Here is a 21529-nt window from a genome sequence, read left to right as displayed (position 1 = left end):
CAAAGCATCCACTAGTGCCCATATCATATACAGTATATCATATCGTATATACAGTGTACTATTATATTGACTATTATTAATTCATCTTAGTTTGGACATGAAGAACCAAGATCATAATTTTGTTATTTTTAACCCACGTTGTTCAGGATCCTCAGTAACATAATACTGAATTGTTTCTGCAAAGTGTTTATGACTTTTTCACAGCAGTTTGTATATGCTGAGCTCTACGATATGTGCAAAAATACCAAGGAAGTACAAACATTTTTCATTTACATTTCATGATAACTTAATTAACTGTTCCTCTTTAATAACTGACCATATGAGACATGAAGAATAGAAACATTCATGTTGGCCTCTTCAGTGTTACTCTTATCACTAAGAAAACTCTATTTCTAAGCTTTTAACCTTGAGATGTGCCACGGCCATTCACAATAACCTTTGAGTATTTTTTCTAATAATGCAGTCACTGTGATGGATGGAGCCTGTTCCAATTAATTTGTTCATACTGTCCCTCTTACTACCAACCATCACTTGATAACCAACATTGATCTTATATTGTTACCTCACTTTCCTTAATATTGATTTTTTGTCCATGCATTTATTGGAAATTGGCTTCCTGGCAAATTGGAGGCCAAACACTGTACAGTAGGTGCTATTAATCATGCTTTGCCACAAATGCCTTTTTTAAGGTTTTGAGCCAGATTTGGCTTCACCTGAGTATTTTGGTAACTTTGACCAGTCTTTCCTGTTCCCTCAATATAACAAGGACACTATATATAAATATATTGTTTTAAATGTCTGTTTGCATTTTTCAGTTAGTTCACTACTCCATTGTTTCACTAGGTATGCTAGAGTGGTCATTGGCTTGGCTATCTGTCACATTACTTGTTTAATCTCATTTATGCAAAATGTCTAGAATGTTGTACAACTAAGCTTGATAACATCAGTGGCAGAAATTGAAGACTGTAGGATCTGTGCAAAAAATGTTATGCTCCCCTCCCCTCACATAACAAACACTATAACCACTATTATAAAAAAGTCTGCTTATTTGAAAATCATCCTCCCTACCTATAGCTCTGCAAGAAAGACATAAAGTACAATCCCTTTGTGCAACAATTTAATATGATACTGTATACCACTTTACTTACAAAATATTTTCAGATAATGTCCTCTGTTAGTCAGATAAATATCACCCAACTGCAGTAACTACCCATTAAGTTGTTGGAGATCACTGGTGTGGTGATTTCTACATACTGTAATTACTCTGTGTTCCAATTTTTCCTCCTCAGTCTCCACAGGAGTGCTATCCGGAAGTTGCTAGCAGGCAGTGAACTAGAGTCAAAGTGGGTTTCAACCTCTTTGGCAGCCTGTAAAGAAAATGTCTATTTTAGTCAACGTGCCTGCTGCCTCAAACTGTTCTCTTTTGATTTTGTTCTTTTGTGGCATAGGTAACATTTTGTCCTTCCTGTCTTTTTCCCATAAATATATTTTAATTAGCATATTAAATACCACATCTACCTCAGATTCTATTAAAAAAAAACTTTGTCATAAACAAATGACAAGAAACTAATAAGTTAACTCTAGTGATAGAATCTATACAAGTGATTCACTAAAAATACAATATATTAAAATAACATTGTTTAGAAATTAATTATTAGAATAATAATGTTGCAATAGTTCAGGTGGGTAGCTGCATAAGCATGCGTAGGCTGCAAAGGAACAAGTAATAGGTTTATTCCATGCTGAAAAGAGAAGAGAGAAAACACAACGTTTTGGCTGTGAAGCTTTCTTAAGGTGTGAAGAAGGCCTGAAGAACGCTTCACAGATTAAACAAAATGTTACAATATTTTGCTCACTATGTGTTGTACTGCACATTAAAAGTGTGTGTGTGGGGGGGCACACTTCGCTATATTATATATAGTACTGAAACTGCTGTTCAAGTTGCTATAGACCTCCTCATGGCAACTGATTCAGTTACACTTTCAGTCTTAGTTATTTTAGATCTTAGGGCTACATTCAATAGTGTAAATTGAATTGTTTTGGTTAGAGTAGCAGTAGTAGCAGTAATTTATCTATTTTCTGGTACTGCCCCCTAAATAGCTTAAATCTTAATTAGGTATTGAACATCAGAGGTTAATTCATATACTGGGTTCGTTACATTTGGTTTTACTCAGGGATCAACACTGCACTCTCTGTTTAGTATTTAAGTTTCCTCTTGGTCAATTGCTAAAATTACATGGTCTAAATTAGTATTTCTATAAAGATGATACTCTCATTTCCACACTAAACTTGTTACCAAAGTAATCGTGTCATTACTCTGAATTTTTTACATGAAATCTTAAATGAAACAAAGTGATTAGTATGCGAATTATGATAAAACCAAGGCCATATGATTTGGTACATAAAACCAATTTTGTAAATAGAGGATGGTGCTGAACTTTGACCCAAAATGAAAAATATAGTGGGGCAAGAGTGAGCTTTGATCTTGGATTGGGAATTTTGTGTACAGAATATACTGTATATCCATCTTAGAAATATTGCCCATCTATAGTACATTCTTTTTAGTCTGTATCTGTAACAGAAAGAATGGTTCATGTGTCTGTTTTTCAAGGAATTAAAAAATAACAACTTAGATTACTAAAGAAATATACTAAAGTATAGTAATATTACTAAAGTACTGTATATATACAAATACTCAGGCAGATACATTGATACAGTAGTTACAGTAATATGAATCTAATATAATATACAGGACATATATAATATATATATATATGCCCAGGAGAACAGAACAATATTTAATTTGTTTTCTATGTAATGGCAATGGTGAACAGAAGTTGAAACATGATTGCCTTCACTTGTACTGTGGGATTAATATATTCTGAGTTTATATGAATTTGATATTATTAAGATTGTTATTATTTGGGTCTATGAAACCATAACATATATTCAATGTAAATCCTGATTAGTGAAAAAACTGATCTTAGATTAACCGGAAAATGAATGGGACCCCTGTATGTGAATAATTTTAATGTACGCCTGTACATAGGAATAATTAATGAATAATAATACAACAAAAAACACTCATTTTTTACCATTCTTTTTTTTCCCAGATGGATCTTTATTGCCATTTGACATCTCGTTAAAAAGGATTCAAGATGAGACTTCAGGAAGAACAGAAGACTTACACACTGCCTTATCACCTGAAACCCAAGGAAACAGTTTCCCTCTGAGACCAGTGCTAACTACTGCAGGTGCTACTTTAGAAACCCTGTCTGAAGCTACAGGACAAAATGGCAATACTACTGAGAAAACATTCTTCACAGGATGGAGTGTCTTGCCTTCACAAGGCTCCAAGCCACCTACTTTCAGGGGCTCCTCTCTTGCTTTAGAAGAAAGCAATTCCATTCTCCCCCAGCAACCTGCAAAACCCGCTGAATGGTCTCAAGTATTTCATAATCCAGATATGACCATTACACCAGTCAGGCAGACCAGGGATCTTAAACAACCTTTATCTTCACTTTTCACATCTGCATCTTTGGCTACATCTGGCTCTCTGCAGCTACTAGGTCCAAATACTAAGGCTTGGAGTTCCCGGAGCACATTGCCCTTTGATTCAGACACTGTTACAACATCGGATCATCAGCCTCCACTGCCACAATCAAATGTGTCAGCAGCTCCATTCCACACCTCACTTCTGCAACGTATCACCTCCTCAGCCACATTGCCGCAGTTCACTGTTCCAAACCCTTTATTGAGGACTTCAGATGATCCTATACCATCATTTAAACCTAACAGCCAGCAAAACACGTCTGTGTTTACAGTACAAGGTATTTTCCCATCAGTTCCTGCAGCACATGCTGAATCCACAGTTGAAGTAATTATTCCAGCAAGAGAAGCTCAGAATGAAGAAGTTAGCTCTGCTTCTAGTTTTACTGATAAAAAAATGACACAAAAAGTAGATGATACATTTAGTCCCAGTCTTCCTGTAAAAACTTTCAGCAGAGATGAAGAGTTTCACAGTATTTTGTCAAGTATTAAGCCACAGCTCAATAATGCTACACAAGGTATTCATTTACTTTTGAAAACACCAAGCAGCTCAGATCCTGAAATGCTTTCTCCAAGTTTTGTGCCTTTTCTCAGACCTCATGCTATGCTAGTAACAACAGAGTTGACATTAGTTCCATCAGAGGAATACTTTCCCACTGGGACAATAGAAACAGATTTTGGGTCTGGGGACTATCTTGAGACAATATCTTTCATGGGATCAGAAGTGGATGATTTGTCACTTGTCACCAATCTACCTACTGACATGTATGATGTAGATGAATCTGTTTCTGAGAGGTACGACACCTCTTTCCCCTCAAGACAGGTGTTACCATTGTCTTCAATGCACATTGTGACTACTAGTTCTAATTCAGGTTTTCCCACCATTGATAATGCTGGACTAGGAACCATTCACCCCACTTCAGTTTTTTCCTCCCACAGCCAGACAGTGGTGGATTCTTTTGCTCCTTCGCAGAATTTTTCATTTGATAAAATTTTAGATTCAGATTGGGTTGATTTTACAGTTGAGCCAACTGAACTTCTGCTCCCTGATATGAACAGTTTAGAATATTATTCTATTCTACTGGCCATGGAGAATGCACTTAAAAAGAAAAATAACCAGACTTCTGGAGAGCATATTAATTTTGCATCTGTAGAAGTACCCAATATCACACCAACCAGCTTGTTAACTCTAGACCAGAGTCATCTTTTAAAAACTGCTATTCAGTCTAATGAGACATTGTCTTTACTTTATAACAGTAGCTCTCTGAATGCTAATATTACAGCTTTACAACCAAGTAACACTATGATTTTTATGAACTCTACAATATCTGATTCAACTAGAGTTCTAATGACAGAGACACCAAGCCTTAACATGTCATTATTTGAGTCTCTGGAGACTTCAAGCTATGTTTCATCTTTATTATTTTTGCCAAAGACTGATGTCTTTGATGGAACACCAGCATCAGTTAATCTGTTGAACAGCTCAGAATATGTTTTGGAGCCTTCAGTGACACAAACCCCTTCAATTGCCTTCTCAAACACCCTTTTGGAAACCTTGGCTCCCTCTGTTCTGATGGACCTGTCACCATCATTGAATGAAACAGCTCTACTAGTGGCAACAGTGCCAGCTTCTGGGCCAAGTACTGCAGGCAGTTCATTACACAAAGAGCTTGACTTAATTTCATCCTTTATTTCTGTTCAGCCCACCACTATGCTGCCAGATGAACTTTTTAGTTTGAGCTTAGGGGATGTCCATTCACTTTATGCAACAACTGTTCAATGGTTTGCCTCATTGTCTTATACAGCTACAGCTACTGTTTCTCTCCAGGCGACCCAAGTGTCAGCCATCTCTGAGTTAATTTCCCCCACTTCAGTTGATCTCAGTCGTGGAGTCAGTTCTCTCGCCACTGTGATACCCATGGCAAATTACAACACTACCACAAACGATCTTACTACAAACCATCCAGTAACCACAATGTTTGTTAATGGTATGATGTCAACTGGAAAATCGGCTACAGCTTCAACAACAAATACATATAATAGCAAGATCACTACACCCTTTACTCCTGCTACTTTAATACCAAGTCCTGAGTCAGCATCATTTACAACACCCAGAGTAATGTCAACTTCTAAAACCCCGCAATCAACAGCCACCCGGCACTACCTCTGTAACATCACCAAGATGGACACGTATTTAGTTCGAACAGGTAAGGAGTACTATCATTTTACTGAGGAATTGAACAGAGACAAAAAAATTAAGAGTTTATTTCTTCTGAATGTTATTTAATCAAGTGGAAGATAGGAAGAAAATTCTCAGCAATATTTTTAGAATACAGTTCCTTGTAAACATATTCAGACCTTTTGTGTCCATTTTTAAAAATTAAAATCTGAATGGTCAAGATGAAGACTTAAGGGTAAAATAGGTTATAGTAAATGTCACCAAAAACTGAAGAGAAAAAATTTAATAAATTGACTGTATAAGTATTCTGATCCCACAAACTCAATATTTGGTGGAAGCACCTTTGGTCTTTGATAGCAGTTACAGCTGCAGATCTTTTTGGGTAAGTCTCTACCAATCAAGGACATTACTTTCTGATTCTTAAATTCATCCATTGTCCAGCTAAAAGGTGATTTTTGTTCCAGTTTTAGCTTTGGTTCAGGTATTATCTCTAAGAGTCGCCAGTACTTTGCTCCATCTACAGTATGTTCCCATCAGTTTTAATAAGCTTCCAAGTGTGCTTTGATTTGGACTATAACATATCGCTGCCATGAGGACCCCAACCAGGGTCCTCCTTGTCTGGTTGCTCAGTTTGTAGGGACAGCATGATAAAGGTAGTGTCCATGTACAGTACTTTCCTCTTTTTAATGATCAACTTCACCATGCTTAAGAAGATATTAATGGTATTAATATTTTATACCCTTTTTTTATACCCTTCTCCTGATCTGTGCCTTTATACAACATTATCCTTGAATTGTTTAAAAAACTAGTATTTGGTATTCATGGTTGAATATTTGCTTGAAATTCACTACCTTGCAGACCTTACAGATAAAGGAGTATTTATTTCTGAAATCATGTAAGCCACTGTTATGACACACAGACAGGGACCACTCCTCTGTTTATGTAGCTTGCTAAGGTAATTTTGTACTCCTAAATTAATTTAGTTCAGGTGGGTAGCTGCATCAGCATGCGTATGCTGCAAAGAAACAAGTAAGGACACCGAAAGAAGGCTCCACAGCCAAATCGTTGTGTTTCTTTTCTTCTCTTTTCATCATGGAATAAACCTATTACTTGTTCCTAAATTAATTTAGGTTTGCCATAGTACAGGATATGACTACTTACACAGTCATGACTTTAACATTTTTAATATTATCTACTGTATTTACTTTCACTTTGAATGTATGGAGTAGGTTGTGTATATAACAGATATTCAGAGAATGCTTCAAAGTGTACAAGAATCTGAATACTTTTGCAAAGCACCTACTGTATATTTTGAACAACATATAAAGTGTTTCCTATATTATTCTGCAGTTTAAACATATCTATTGTTAAATCTATGCTGTGAGTTTAAAAAATATCTTAATATTGATTGCTTTGTGTTTGAAAACTGCAGGCCTGGCCACGACCACAACACTGGGATATGCAAAAGCATACATCAGAGAGATTTTGAAAAATGAATTCAACCGTTCTGTTGAACTGCAGGTACACACTGGACAGTTTTATTATAATGAGTTTAAAGAAAGTTACAGTACCTGGTCTATGAATGCATCAAGAACATTGGAACAGCTTGATTTAAATAAGCTTTTATTTTTTTGTTAGGTGACAGTTTATGCTGAAAGTAATGCGTTATGTTAATACAGTGGGATTTGGGTAGGCTGGTAGCATAGCACTGATGCCTTACAGCTGTAAAGTCTTAGGTTTGATTCCAGACTGGGGTGACTTCAGGGAGTTTGTGTGTGTTTGCATAGGTTTTCCTCAGTTGTTTTAGATACCCTTCCTCCACTCAGAAACAGATAGGAAAGTTTAATTGGCTGGTATAAATTGTCCTTGTGTACTGCAATGTGAGATATCAAGTTTGTTTGGCATGCCAGGAAATGTATCCATTGCTGGAATGCGAGAAGACAGTATGACTATGATTTGCAAAATATTTATTTTTAATTGATGGCTTGTACCAAGAGATATCTGATATACTTTGTAAATACAAAATACAAAATGTTAAGGTACGGTAATGTTTTTTATTCATTGTTTTTTAGCAATTTAGATTAAGGCCTGACTGTAGACAGTAGTGTTATTTATTAACCACAATGCTATTAATGGTACCTTAGATGAAGGGGTCAATGAAATGAATGAAATTAAATTGATATCATGATTACAGCACAGCTTTGTTTCATGCTGTGGAGACTAATCTTTGAATTGCAGTTTTACTGCTCGGTTCTTTTAAAGGAGAAAGCTTTTTTGCAAATTGTACAGAATTATAAGTGTAAGGGCTGGTGCATAGAAGGGTACTTTAAAGTTAAATGGTGTTTGCAGTGCAAATGGTTTTAGCAAGATGTGTAAAATAATTAATTTAGATTTATAGTAAACTAATGTTAATGTTAAGTGTATATTCTAGTGTAGATGCTTTTTTACCATGGTCTACCTAAAGTTTGGAAGGACTCTTGTGCTTTGTGTGATCTGCTGGGCATTTTTCTTTTTCTGAATTTTCTTTCTTTTGCTTTTCTTTTTGCCTTGCTCAGTGAAATTTATCTACAGTGTGGTGAAAAAGTAAGTATGCCCCTTTAAGATGTTATGTCATAACATATTTAGGTATACTGTATGTGACCTTCACCAAGTCCTACCAAATCTTAATAGTAGATAGAACTAACCTCATTCGACAAATAACACACACACACAAATTCTGTTGTCATTATTTATTTAAAAAATACGCCAGCATGTTTTATCACTTTGTGTTAAAAATTAAGTGCACCCTACCATCTCAATGAAGAGGTTATGTAGAATGAGAAGCATAAAAATAAGATCAAATGATTAATGGATCATCGGAAAGTGATTCCACCTACTGTATACACAGTATACAATCAGAAGTCAATCTTAGTTTTTTGGTAATGTCATGCCCAGTTTAAAAGAAATCTGTTAGTTTTAGATAAAGAATTGTTGCTGTTTATCAATCTGGGCAGGGATACAAAGTGATTTACAAACAATATTAAGTCCACATGGTAAACTGCAAATGGAGAAAATTCAACACTGTTGCCAGTCTACCAGTAGTGTTCAGCATGCCTAATTTTCTCCAAGATCTGACCATGTAATGAACCTAGAAGTCTCAAAAAACTCTAAGGTTACATTGTGGGATCTACAGGCCTCTCTTGCTATGGTAAATAGATCATAAGATCATAAGTCCATTAGGAATTCCAAGTCAGAAGTCCAGTCAGAAAAAGACTGAATACGAATGACTTGCATGGAAGAGGAAACCCCTGCAATTCAAGAGGAACCTTGCTGCATGGCTTAAGTTTGCAAAACAGCACTCCTGGAACAATGTGCTCTGGACAGATGAGTTAAAAGTAAAGTTGTCTGGTGGTAATGCAATTAACCATGTTTGGTGAAAACCAAACACTGCCTTTGACCAAAAGTACCCCATTCAGGTTATTGCTGCTAAAGTGACTGCTACAGGATACTGAATCTGCACTGGGTACAGTTACTTATTCACACAAAGATATTGAATGCTGGCTAATTTATTAAATAATGACAAAGTATATTTTTATGTGTTATTTGTCAAATAAGGTTAGTTGTATCTACAATTAGGACATGATGAGAGCTAGGTGAAGATCAGATATGTATAAATATGTTAAACCATAAGATCTAAGGGGGGTATACTTTTTCACCTAACTTTATATTTTGTGCTTGCTTATATGTTCTTTGATTCATGACCTGTACTCTATTATGTGCTTTTTAAAAATATTTGAATTTCATATACTGTACTGACACCAGTTGTCTGTGAAATGTGAAAGTATTAAATGGTGTTTAGTTAAACTCCCTGGCTGAACACAGAATTGTTCCTAAATTGTTTTTTAGCACCCCTCAATCTGCCCCCACTTGACCATTGCAGAATTTCCTCCCTGGCTTATCTTTTATAACTGATGGGGGGACATCATGGTGACAGCACTGATCTCTAACAGGCACTGTTAGATGATGAGGCATCATCATTAGATGATGAGGCACATCATTTCCTTGTCCAGACAAGTTGACGCCAAACCATGCTACCCCTTCATATTTGTCACCTTGTTTTGTCATAGAATTTGACCAAACTACTGAACTGATTAATAATTCATTATAATCTAGATTAAATTAGATCACTTATTATCTGAGATCTGGTAAAATTAGGCTGTAAGGTTTTAATAAGAGAGAGGGATCTTTTTATTAGCCATATACAATTTCTTGCATTAGGAATGTGTCTTTTTCACATACCCCAGCTTGCTCTCCATGAGACACACAGGCGGGAAGAGAGAAGGTTGGTGTCAGAGTGCAGGGTCAGACATTTATACAGCACCCCTGGAGCAGTTGGGGTTAAGGGCCTTGCACAGGAGCCTAATAGAGTAGGATTCCTCTGGCAGCTGTGGGATTTGAACCAGCAAACTTCCAGTCACAGTGCCACCGCTCCGCCCCTTTATACTGCTTCCAATTAAAGTCAGTTATTGATAATGACAAGTATAAATATGTACATACAGTACATTCATTAGTTTTTTCTATTTTTTACTTTTAAAATGAAAAAAAATGGCTTTGGTATGAGTATGTGTGTCTGTGTACCTGTGTCCCATTCAGGGTGTATCCCACATTGCACCTGTTGCAATTACTGTATATGGATAAGCATTTGACTTAATTTACTAAAAGTTTGTGAATTTAAGCGGAAAATATGATCTGATTAAAAGTTATTATTTTTCTTTGATAAGAGAATAAACCTGATCCATGGATCGTATCTTGATATTTTTTAATATGTTTGGTTTCCCGGAAATTCTTGGAAAACAAGGATTTCATGGAGTGACTATAAACTAATCAAAACAACTAAAATTTTAATATTGCAATTTGGTCTGCAGAACAGGGCAGATTAGCATGTCTGTGTGAAACACTGCGTAATAACTTCTGAAATTCAGTAAACAAATGTTCTTGTCACTCACTCTTACCAAACGAGATGCACTGCAATCCATTAGCAGGTGCCCAGCTCATGGAAGCATTTCACATCACCAATCGTACTGGATATCAGATATTAAAATGAGAAGAACATATTTTGTATTAAAATTCATAAGATGTGTACACTACATTGCATTGCAAGGAATGAACTGGATTTATGAAGCCAGAAGAATGTCCTGATTTGGGGCACCTCACACACACATTCATACCAAGGAGCCAGAAGTGGGAGGAGAAGAGGTGCTACATGTACATATAAACTTCACACAGGCAGTCACCCGGTAAAGAATTTAGTGTTTCTCTTTCGATTTGTTTCTTTCTAGCTGGCCTAGTGATCATTTTATTGACAGTTAGTTTCAGTTTGCATTACACCTCAAAATGGCATTATAAAGTGTGATTACAAACTGTTCCAAAACTGTATAGCTGGCTTTATAGTGTAAAGAGCTCTTGGTTTGTACTTCATCAACAATTATAAATGGGGAGCAACCCACCCTCAGTACTCCATGTCGTGCGGTGACATTACAGCCATCAAAGCACAAGATATTGAACATTGACACTGAAACACAAAGTTCCTACTGATAGAACTACTTTTCAGCAGGTATTTATGTGAAATACCTGCATCTGACCATATAAAGCAAAATACCACAAACTCACAATAGGATAGAATTATTCATCTTCTGTGGGTATTGGATTCAGCCTTTCTTTAATGAAAGAAAAATACTATATTTTCTGTTTTCATTCAGATAAGGGTTTGTAGTATTGCAACTACAAACAGTAGATTATACTGTGGTGAAAAAGCTATTGACTGTTAAATAACAGAAAAGTTGTAAATTTAGGGACTTGTCAGAGATAGATACTGTAGCTCATCAGTCATGTAATACGAGTACAGTTTGGTGGTGTCAAAATTAAATCCTGGGCATGAAGTGTCAGGGTGAAACCAACAAAGAAAACTCAGTTCCTATTTGCAGTTCTAGAAAACTTGTTTTAAGTAAATAAGGCCTGAAAGCCACTCCTTTAACATTTTAATATACTGTACAATAAGTACTGAACAGTTAAAGGGGTTTTGTTGACTTGACAAAAAATCGAAACTAAGTTCTTTTTAGCCTTGTTGGATGCACAAGTATACAAAATATGTCTCTGATTCAAATAGAATGAAGTATCACATTAAATAACCTTCCTCATGTTAGGCAAAAAAAAGTAACCAAAGGTTTTAACACTCAATGTTTTTATATGCCTTCTGCAGAATAATTTTTTGAGTGAGATTAAATGCATGGTTTTCTTGTGGTATGATGGCATTTCCCTTTCTCATTTAAAGGTTCTGAAACCCCCTCCAGACTTCATCTTTCGGGTCGTGTCAGGTCCTGTTGTCTACACTGCAGTATCTGTTGTTAATGCCTTGCGCTCATCTGCAAAAAGTTCCTCTGCAATTCTGTCTGTTACTCCAGTAATGGGCGTTCCAGACCATCAGTTTCAGGTCCACTCAGGTAGGTGCATTAAAGCTTCCATTTAACTAAGACCTTATACAATAATTTAGACCTTATTGGTTTTTCTGAACAAAATTAATTTGGAAAAAATAAGCCAGTTGGCATTTTATTTTTTCACTTGTATTAAAACACAATAATTCTACAATGTTCTGCTCACTGGTTATGTGTTACTTGAAAAGGATAAAAATCTCAAAGTGCACTAGTGGTATTTAGAGACTAACTTGAGAAAAGCATCAGAATCTGTATCTGTTACTTTTACATTACATTTTGTATGCTGTATATTATTTGGGATTGCATTACAAATGCAAGGCACAGGACAGCTTATGGCTCTACAGAACTGTAAGATTTCAGGTTAGCAAAATGCATGGTACAGTTTAGGAGAGAGGAAGTACAGTAGGTAATACATAAGAACTAGCCCAGATGAAGTAAATAGCAATGTTAAGTAAAATGTGTCACAAAATGTATTATTTGGATTGAAGAATGTTATTAATGGATACCATGAGTTAATATAAACTGTATTCACATTCATTGAGGAAAGCTGGTGGAAAGTAAATTGTTTGAAAGTTAGTTATAAGATTGTTGTAAATGGTTTATTTGATAAGTTTGATATGACAAAGCTTTTATAGGTTATGAAGGTAATGCAGTGTGAAAAACTGCATGTTACATCCGTTTTTCCAAGTAACTACAAGAAGTTTGCATAAAATTTGGTCACAGGTTTAAAGCTGCCTTTAGGTGAGTAGGTTACATGTTGCAGTAAATTCTGTCAAATATTTTGACTAAAATGGTCACATACATCTGCAAAAAAACAAACAGTTCTTAAATAGGCTTCAGAGCTGCAGGTGAAAAAAATACTTGCAGCTGATTTTCTCCTGGTTTCTATAAGACTGAACTTCCCCAACAGTGTTCTTAAACCCTAAACACCACCTGTATCACCACCTGTAATTAATAAAGAATTCAAAATAGAATAACCTTTTTTAGCCACTTCTGTTGGTGCTGACAGCTCTGAACCTTCATTGTTCACATGGGTGTATTTTCATACTAGTATTACCTTCTTCGTAGTTCATTTAAGTGAAAATGGGCTTGTCACATTAAATTATTGTATGTAATATTACAGTCCACACCAGATTGTGTGTAATCCACCAATTGTGTAATCTGCGGTTAGAAAATGGATAGGTGGATGGGTAGATGGATTTTTGTGTGGAATTAGAGGTGGGAAATGTAATCGCATTTGTGATAAGCTAGATGTGGGTTAACCAAAAATGTCTCATCTCTATCAGAGGAATTTGGAAACTCAGCGGTTTGATTTTTTTTCAGCTGTACCTTGCATTTAAAGATGATATCTAATACAATTAAATCCATACTTGCTTTAAACATTTTGCATAAAGCTTTTCTATTGAATCTAAGGAACATTTTTGAATTATATTTCGGTGTGGTAGCTCTGAAATTCAGCCATACCTGAGGGTCTTCTATATTAGAAGTTTGATTGTGAGTTTCAAATTTGCTGGCTTATTTTTCAAGCATATTAAGTGAAAAAAAATATTTTCAGTCAAAATATGAAGATAATAATCTCATAATATTAAAATTAACTTGCAATTAGTTTGTCAATAGGTTTGTTAATGTAAACGTAATTTATACATTATGATATATTGTAAACACTGTAAATGTAATTTGTATTTTCACAAACAGAAACACTATAGAAACACTGTAACACTCTGGGCTCCCAGCTGATAATACTTCTAGCCTTTCCTCTTCACAAATAACCTACAACTTATGATTTATGATGGCTGATAAAATATATTCTTCTTAAATATTCTGTAGCAAATTTTGAATGCTGTCACATCAATTTATCATTTATAAATAGAATGTGAAGAAAGATTGGATGCCGAATGGTGTGTGGGCCACATGGTGCATTCAAGTCACATTCTCTCAAGTAAAGTGATTCATGGTGGAAATGTTGCACAAGGATCACAAGAATGTTTCCCCATTCAATTGATAAAACAGTTTTCAGATGTGATACACAGTACACATCTACCACACTTGTTTCATAGACAGTTAATTGGCACAGGTATACTGCCAGCCTGCTCATGATGTTGATCTCAGATTGATCTGGTCTTGACCATTGCAGTCAGAGGACATACTGTAATGAAAAGTTCAAGAAATAGATTCCAATATCAAATAAAATTAGAAACACCAAACCCACCCTGAAAGGTAATATTAACTGCCCCGCCTCCACACTTAATTATGCTTCCACAATAAGGATAAAGTCCTTCGATTTTCCATTATTAAATGAAGAATCAGTAAAAATGTTTTTTTTTTAATTCAGTTTTATTTTATCATATCATCATATCATATCTTTTGAATGGAGTTGCTCACATATACAAAATACTCAGGCACAGTTACAGGATAATAGATATTAGGGTGTTTTGGTGTTTGAATTAATTTCTAAATTTTATTGGCCTCTTATGTTCTTGGCACACTCTTGGAATGCATTTGGAATGTAAGGTGCAAGAACATGTACTTAAAAAACCCTCATAAAACAAAAAGGTATTGTGTTAAGGCATTTGATATTTTTAACTTGTATATTTTGTCACCCAAATCTTTTTTTTTCTCATTAGTTCTTCAGTTTGTTCCAAGCCACATTGATGTGAGGTTCTGTAACTTCAGTGAACGGATTGAGAAAGGGCTCATAATGGCTTTCTCTGAAGTACGAAGAAGATACCAGGAATCGCCTGACTTCATTGTGCACGTAAGAGCTTTATGCCTCCTATTTACAGTCTAGCAGTCTAGCAGTTAAAATGCAGAATTAAAGATTAAATGTAAAAGACCGAATATCTTACTAACCTATGGCTTATGAATGCTAGAGTAATATTAATATAATCACTCTAATGATTAAGAATTTATTTCTTTATGTACAGTAGATGGATATGGTGGTCTTCCCCTCTGATCTTTTGTGATGCTTTTGCAGCTTGTATTGAATCAGGGATCTTGCTAGAACCTGTTCAATAAATTGTTTAATAAACACTTTATAATAATAAATAGCAATTTAAGATAATTGTTTTGACAAGATTGTGGACAGGAAATGAGGGGTGTTACACAGTGCATTAATATATAAACAGTTACAGATTGATTAAAAACCTGTTTTTGCATTTTTTTGCTTTGTAGATCATAAACATTACCATGAATTTGCCTAAAGCTCAGAAACAGCTGCAGAGGGTGCCAGTGGATATTATCTTTGCTATTAGAGACTCCACTGGGTATCTGAATGGCTCTGAAGTGAGCAGCCTCTTGAGAAATTTAAACATGGTGGAGTTCAGCTTCTATCTGGGCTTTCCTGTGCTACAGATTGCGGAACGTAAGTGAAGCTTTTCACTTTGTCAAGAGTTTTTGTATTGTTAAACCAGGTAATTTATTTCAAGACATATACTGTATCCCTCTGGAACTTGGATTATCTCAACTTTTTTATTTGTTACACAGTTCCAGAGACCCAGGGACAAACACATTTTAATCTTATTCACAAACTCACATGGCTAAGTGACTGTATGCAAAGATTTGTGACCAGGGGTATTAAAGGCAGGGGGAAACATGGGGATAGAAACTCATGTGTTCTATTGAATTGTTATTGCTGAAATTTTTTGAGGCCTGACTAACTGCAGCTGAAAGATATTTTGAAATATGGTGAAGTTGTTAATGATATGCATTTCAGTGGAAGCAATAATATTCAAATCATTGGAGTCTTTTTTGGTATATTTTTACAGCTTTTCACTATCCAGAATTGAATGTAACCCAGTTGTTACGATCTTCTTGGGTTAAAACAGGTAAGCTGCCCTAATGCATTTTTGTAAGGTTTTGTGTTAGACGTTTAATTAAAAATGGAACATTGTAAAAATACAGAACATAGCTTTCGAGGTAAACTTTCAAATATTAAATGCCTTTGGTACTAGAATACCTAGTACTTTAAATTCCCACTCTTTTTAAAGCTCTTGTGACATATACTGTAAGGCAATAATAGCATTTATTGTTTCTATCATATTAACAGTGAGTTCCAGTATTATTAAATTGTATATTCCCAGGACACTTAATCTTAGTGGTTATTTATCCAGTTACATTATTAAGGTGTCATGGTTAAGTTTATATGTTTTTAATGTGGGTATCGGGACATTAATAAGAGTTTTACTTTGGCAAGCTGCAATTATGACATGTTTGCTTTATGTTTCAGTTCTGTTGGGAGTAATGGAGCAGAGGGTGAATGAGAGGACATTCCAAGCCAAGATGGAGCGCAGATTAGCCCAATTGCTGGGAGAAGTGCTTGGCTCTGCTCGTCGTTGGAAAAGAGCCACTAATGTGGGGAATAACAGTGTTCAGGTAAATTGCACACACTGTCCAAACCACTTTGTTGTCTTTGAAACCAGTTATTTGTAATGTAAAGTGTGTAGTTGTAATTTACTGTAGGTGGGGAATCAGGGAACAGAATGATAAAAAAAATAAAAAAGTGAGCATAACAGGAAGACTAATCTTGAAGGAAAGCTTGCTGGACCAGAAAGCATTTTTAACAACCACACTAAGTAAAGCAAACAGCAAAACATACAGTACTGGTAGAGGAATCACATACAATATACTGTTTTAAGTGTTTCCATCTGTTTTCTAACTGCTTCATTCGATTTAGGGTAGTGGGGGAGACATAGGCTGTTACCGGCAAACAATATTTGCAAGGCAAAATACACCCTGGAAAGCACGCTAGTCTATCACAGGGCACAGACACAAACATGCCCTCACAATTGAATTTTCCAATAAGCCAAGTTACCTACCAGTATGTCTTTGAACTGTGGGAAGAAACCAGAGTACCTGGCAAAAACTCATGCTAACAAACAGGGAGAATATACAGACTCCACCCAGATAACACTCTAGGTCCAGAAGTGAATCCCACGCCCCAATGCTGTAAGGCAGCAGTGCTAACCACTGCACCATCATACCACCCTTAAATGCTTCCAAGAAACTTTTTTAAATAAATTTTAAGAAGACTTTGTGTGCTGGTTGCCAAATCTCTCAAATGTTTCAGAATAGTGATTGAAGGATTAACCAGCCTATTCAGCATAGGTTATAAGGTGAAAGAGGTTTGTGAACTTATGAAAAACATAAAACATGTGACAACACTTTATGTAGTTCAAATTAGATTTAGTTAAATATTATCCTTATAACCCACTTATGTATACACTTAATTTACACTTTTCCAAAATGATGTTTTCTGTTTAGGTCAGATCTGAATTAATACTTCAAATTCATGACATATAACTCACAATCTTTGATTTCAAAGTCTTATTGTCTTGCTAATAAAGCTCTCTCTTAATGTCTTTCTTTCACACCTGCTCTTTTTCTGAGATAATCCAGGAACAAGAGCTGGTATCCATGACAACATGGCCTATTCATGTAGATGTCTGAAACCAAGTCTAATTTTAAACAGCCTGAAACAAATTCTACTGCTAATAACAGATCAATTATTTATAGCATTTCACTGGCAGCAGAAGGCATTTCAATTGTATTATATATTTTCACATCCTAGAGGCTGGCAGAGTGTAATGATTTTCTTTAATGTAGATAACTGTCACAATGACTCATATCCCCATGTTTTACCTTTAATTTTGGATCAAGTGACTTCTTTAACTTTCTTTTTTTTAATTAAAAAATGTTGCTCCTAATAGCATTATCCTCTAGGAATTGTTAAGTGCTTTTACCTCTCAAATATTAAAGTGGCCACGATTAAACACCATGTAGCCAATCAACTCAAAACATAACATTGAGCTGGAGAAAACATTTTGGTCCATATACAGTACAGTACCATAAATTGCAGCTGTTCAAAACCTGTTTTTCATATACCTCCAAACCTAGCAGGATAATTCTAGTTGTAATATGGTGCGGTGTACATTTAAGCCAGGTTTTGCTGGCATATCCCTTGTCGTAACAGGACTTAAATCTTCAAAACTTGTGATCCTACTACAAACTATAAGCATTGAAACTCAGGTTGCAGTGTAAACATCAGACTACAGCTGCTAATAAACTGTTGAGCCAATTAAATCCAAATTTGATATACAGATCCAACTGTTCAAAATGCGCGGAATACACTGCGTTAAAATGCGGCAGGCATTTACCGCATTTTAATTGAAATATGATAATAGTATCTGGAAGCACCTTGTGAAACTGCCAAGTGGAGCTAATAAAGCTTAACATCTCATGTACAGCATTTCGAATCCCGGTCACTGCAGAGGGACCATCTTTTTCCAGTTAAGAATTTAAGTTGTAAGCTCTTTAGACTGTTTATAATGTTAAACTGTGTATTACAGCATCTTAATCATTAAACATTAAAAAGTCGGTATATTTTATAAATGCAAGATTGCTCAGTTGGACAAAAGTTACACAACCTTCCACCTTCATCATAAATAATTAATTATTTATAAATATTTTATGCATCAAAGTCTTTAACTTGGTAACTTAGTGGGTTCTGTTTGTAACGTTCTTGTTCTAACATTATTATTCTTATATTGTGTACTTCATAAAAAGTTATAATGTTTTATCCTTTTCTGAGAATACAAAGGGAAGAAGGGTTATTTTTATAATTGGCACTCCGAGATTATGACTGATTAAATTCCCCTCATTTAACGGATAAGGAAATCATGCAGTAGTTATATGTATTGGAAGGCGCTCTGTTTTATTAACAGACAGGTTCCTTTTGTCCAAGACTGCCAGGAAACAGTTGAAACTTGCCACACCCAGACTGTTAACTTGATCAACCTTTTACAATAGCCTTCCAAATGCGTTCACACTGTAGGATATACACTCAACGTGCCACAGGTGTCACATTTACTGTACATGTCAAACCAGTTGCTTTCCGTTGCGATTTTTTTTCTCCATAGCCTCCACTTTATCATTTATACAGTATGCCTATTCCAGAGACATTTTAATTGTCGATAACAATGCGGGGAGAGCATGTAGATTCCAAAACACTCAATGGCAGCAGAAGTGAGCAATTACCTGCTCAAAAATGAATGTGTTCCCAAAAGCATATACTGTACAATTTTCACAACATTTGCAAACATTCCCGATACATAACCACGTTATGTACAGATGCAGCCATTCAAAATGCGCGGTACAAACCCGCGGTACAGTAACCTACCCACAAGCCACCGCAGGGCACCGCGGTAAGTGATTGGCTGGCCAAAATGACCGACAGGGGCACTCGTGGTGCATTGGTTGGTAGTGAAAAGATTTAATCATTTAATGTCTTTACTGTGCACATTTTAATCCACTTAGTTTTGAATATGTATATGGAATTTTACCACTAAAGGGAAATTTTAGTAGCTGAGCATAAAAAGAAGAGGAGCATAACGCATCTGAAGGTCATAAACTATATTAATTTAGGAACATAAACATTACTGTATGTACATAAACTGTACTGTGAATGGCTGGTCTTGATAGTTTAAAGAAAAAATACACACCAGTCTTCCATTTCTCCCTAAACATTTTAAGCATGAAAGTTTTATGAAACGGTACCCAAATATGCGATTGCTGTATAGAATGAATTTTAATTTAAAAAAAATATTTAACACGAAAATTAAGCTGTTTACATCTTCCGCCTGAAACGCCAACGCAGAAACACAGCCACTAACTAGCAAAGAGAGGACATTAGCTAGCCAATATGATAAAGAAATAAATGATTATTTTGTTTATTTCTTTTGCACATTTATTTGAACATTTCCATCGATTGTACAAGTACTTGGAAACTGTCCAATCCCTAGTTCATCAGGCATTTTCTTTTATGCTGCGGGCATTCTCCTGGTCTGTGTCTTCTAGGATATAATGCCAGCGAACTCTTGTTTTTATGTCCACTATAACAGACAATCTCCTTTGCTTTTAACCGAGCGTTTAATAATTTCCTAAAATGAAAATGATTTACTTTATTTCCCTCACGGGATCAATAAAAGTATCTATCATCTGTCTAAACTATGGGACAGAATTCTGGGGTCTCCCCATACCAGAGATTATGGTAGGGCTTCAGAATGGTGATTGGCTGACACCATCTGACACCCCTCTGATTGGAGAAAAAAGACATGCTGGTTTGCTATACATACAGTACTGTACCAGGAAGAGGAATTCTTTCTGTTCGAAACGTGTATTTTAAAAGTTTAAGAAGTAAAAACCTTACAGCGTACACAGATTTCGTCATCTTTGTCTTATGCATAATAATGTTCACCGCTCTGTCTAGCAAATTAATAATAAACTTTATTTTATATAGCGTTTTAAACGAATAAGTAATTAGATTGCTCATAAACCTAATCACTTGCTTTTTCTTTTTATTTAGGCTCAGATTTCAACTATAGATCGTATTATTAATAACCATAATAACAACCAACCAACAAAAACATGGTACCAACCAAAAACATAGATAACGACCACAATACAAAATCAAATATATCAAACCATTATACTCTCGCAAATTCCTCCAATTATCATAATCCCACCCCTTATGCAAAATCAAACCCTCCTCCCATCCCAGTTTATCCACTTTATCATCCTCAAAATCTACCTCGATTTTCAACTTAAAGCATTACTGCTTACTGGGTTTTTGAGGGGGGGGGGAGGTGTCTTTCGCTGGAAATCTCGCCTGCTTCCACTACTCAACCCCCTCTCTGCCGGAGTGCTGGCTGTGATGAATTAAACCGGTTTCACAGGTATTCAAAGTAGGAAGTACAGTGTTAAGTGGTAGCTGGGCTACTCCCTTAATAGAATCGCTTTAACATGCTAATGCGTTGGTTTAACAGTCCGGGAGTGGCAAGCTTCCAATGTCAACTCGACTCGATTGGAAGACAATGAACGTATTTTAGCCCTAAATGAATTAATAGCAAACATGGTTTACATAAAATACATTTTTCCAAGAAAGTTTATAATAATACGATCTATAGTTGAAATCTGAGCCTAAATATAAAGGAAAAGCATTTTCAGAGAGCAATCACGCTGTGTTTATGTAGAAAAATCGATTAGGTTTATGAGCAATCTAATTACCTATTCGCTTAAAACGCTATATAAAATAAAGTTTATTTAGAGATGAATGATCAGTGTCGCAGTTTAAATAATTTTCGTAGGAGGGCTTGGACAGATTCCAAGTGCATTTTTGCAATTTACGTTGCAATTTAGAGCTTTCTGGCAAGAGGAGACGCCCAAATTATAATGTAACATGCCAATGTTTGTGCATGAACAAAGTTATACTGCAATTTTCCTTAGCTACGCGATTAAAAAAAAACTTTTTTTGAATCTCCCGCGGAACACACTCCAT

General features: G+C 35.6%; 1 protein-coding gene across 1 annotated transcript in view; it reads left to right on the top strand.

Moving 5' to 3' along the window:
• The window catches only part of LOC148654553 (UPF0606 protein KIAA1549-like), a 141941-nt gene that overhangs the window by 68574 nt on the left and 51838 nt on the right, over nt 1-21529 (top strand). Inside the window, exons 2-8 of the mRNA XM_088646926.1 lie at nt 3114-5756; nt 7161-7249; nt 12039-12207; nt 14823-14953; nt 15370-15559; nt 15963-16022; nt 16424-16569. Of these exons, the coding sequence (XP_088503052.1) occupies nt 3114-5756; nt 7161-7249; nt 12039-12207; nt 14823-14953; nt 15370-15559; nt 15963-16022; nt 16424-16569 (3428 nt within the window). The remainder of the gene's footprint in view (nt 1-3113; nt 5757-7160; nt 7250-12038; nt 12208-14822; nt 14954-15369; nt 15560-15962; nt 16023-16423; nt 16570-21529) is intronic.

This window comes from Lepisosteus platostomus, chromosome 9 (genome assembly GCF_059453375.1).
Source record: "Lepisosteus platostomus isolate fLepPlt1 chromosome 9, fLepPlt1.hap1, whole genome shotgun sequence".
NCBI lineage: Eukaryota > Metazoa > Chordata > Actinopteri > Semionotiformes > Lepisosteidae > Lepisosteus > Lepisosteus platostomus.
Note: the sequence above shows the minus strand (reverse complement) of the source record. Positions and strands in the feature narration are given on the sequence as shown.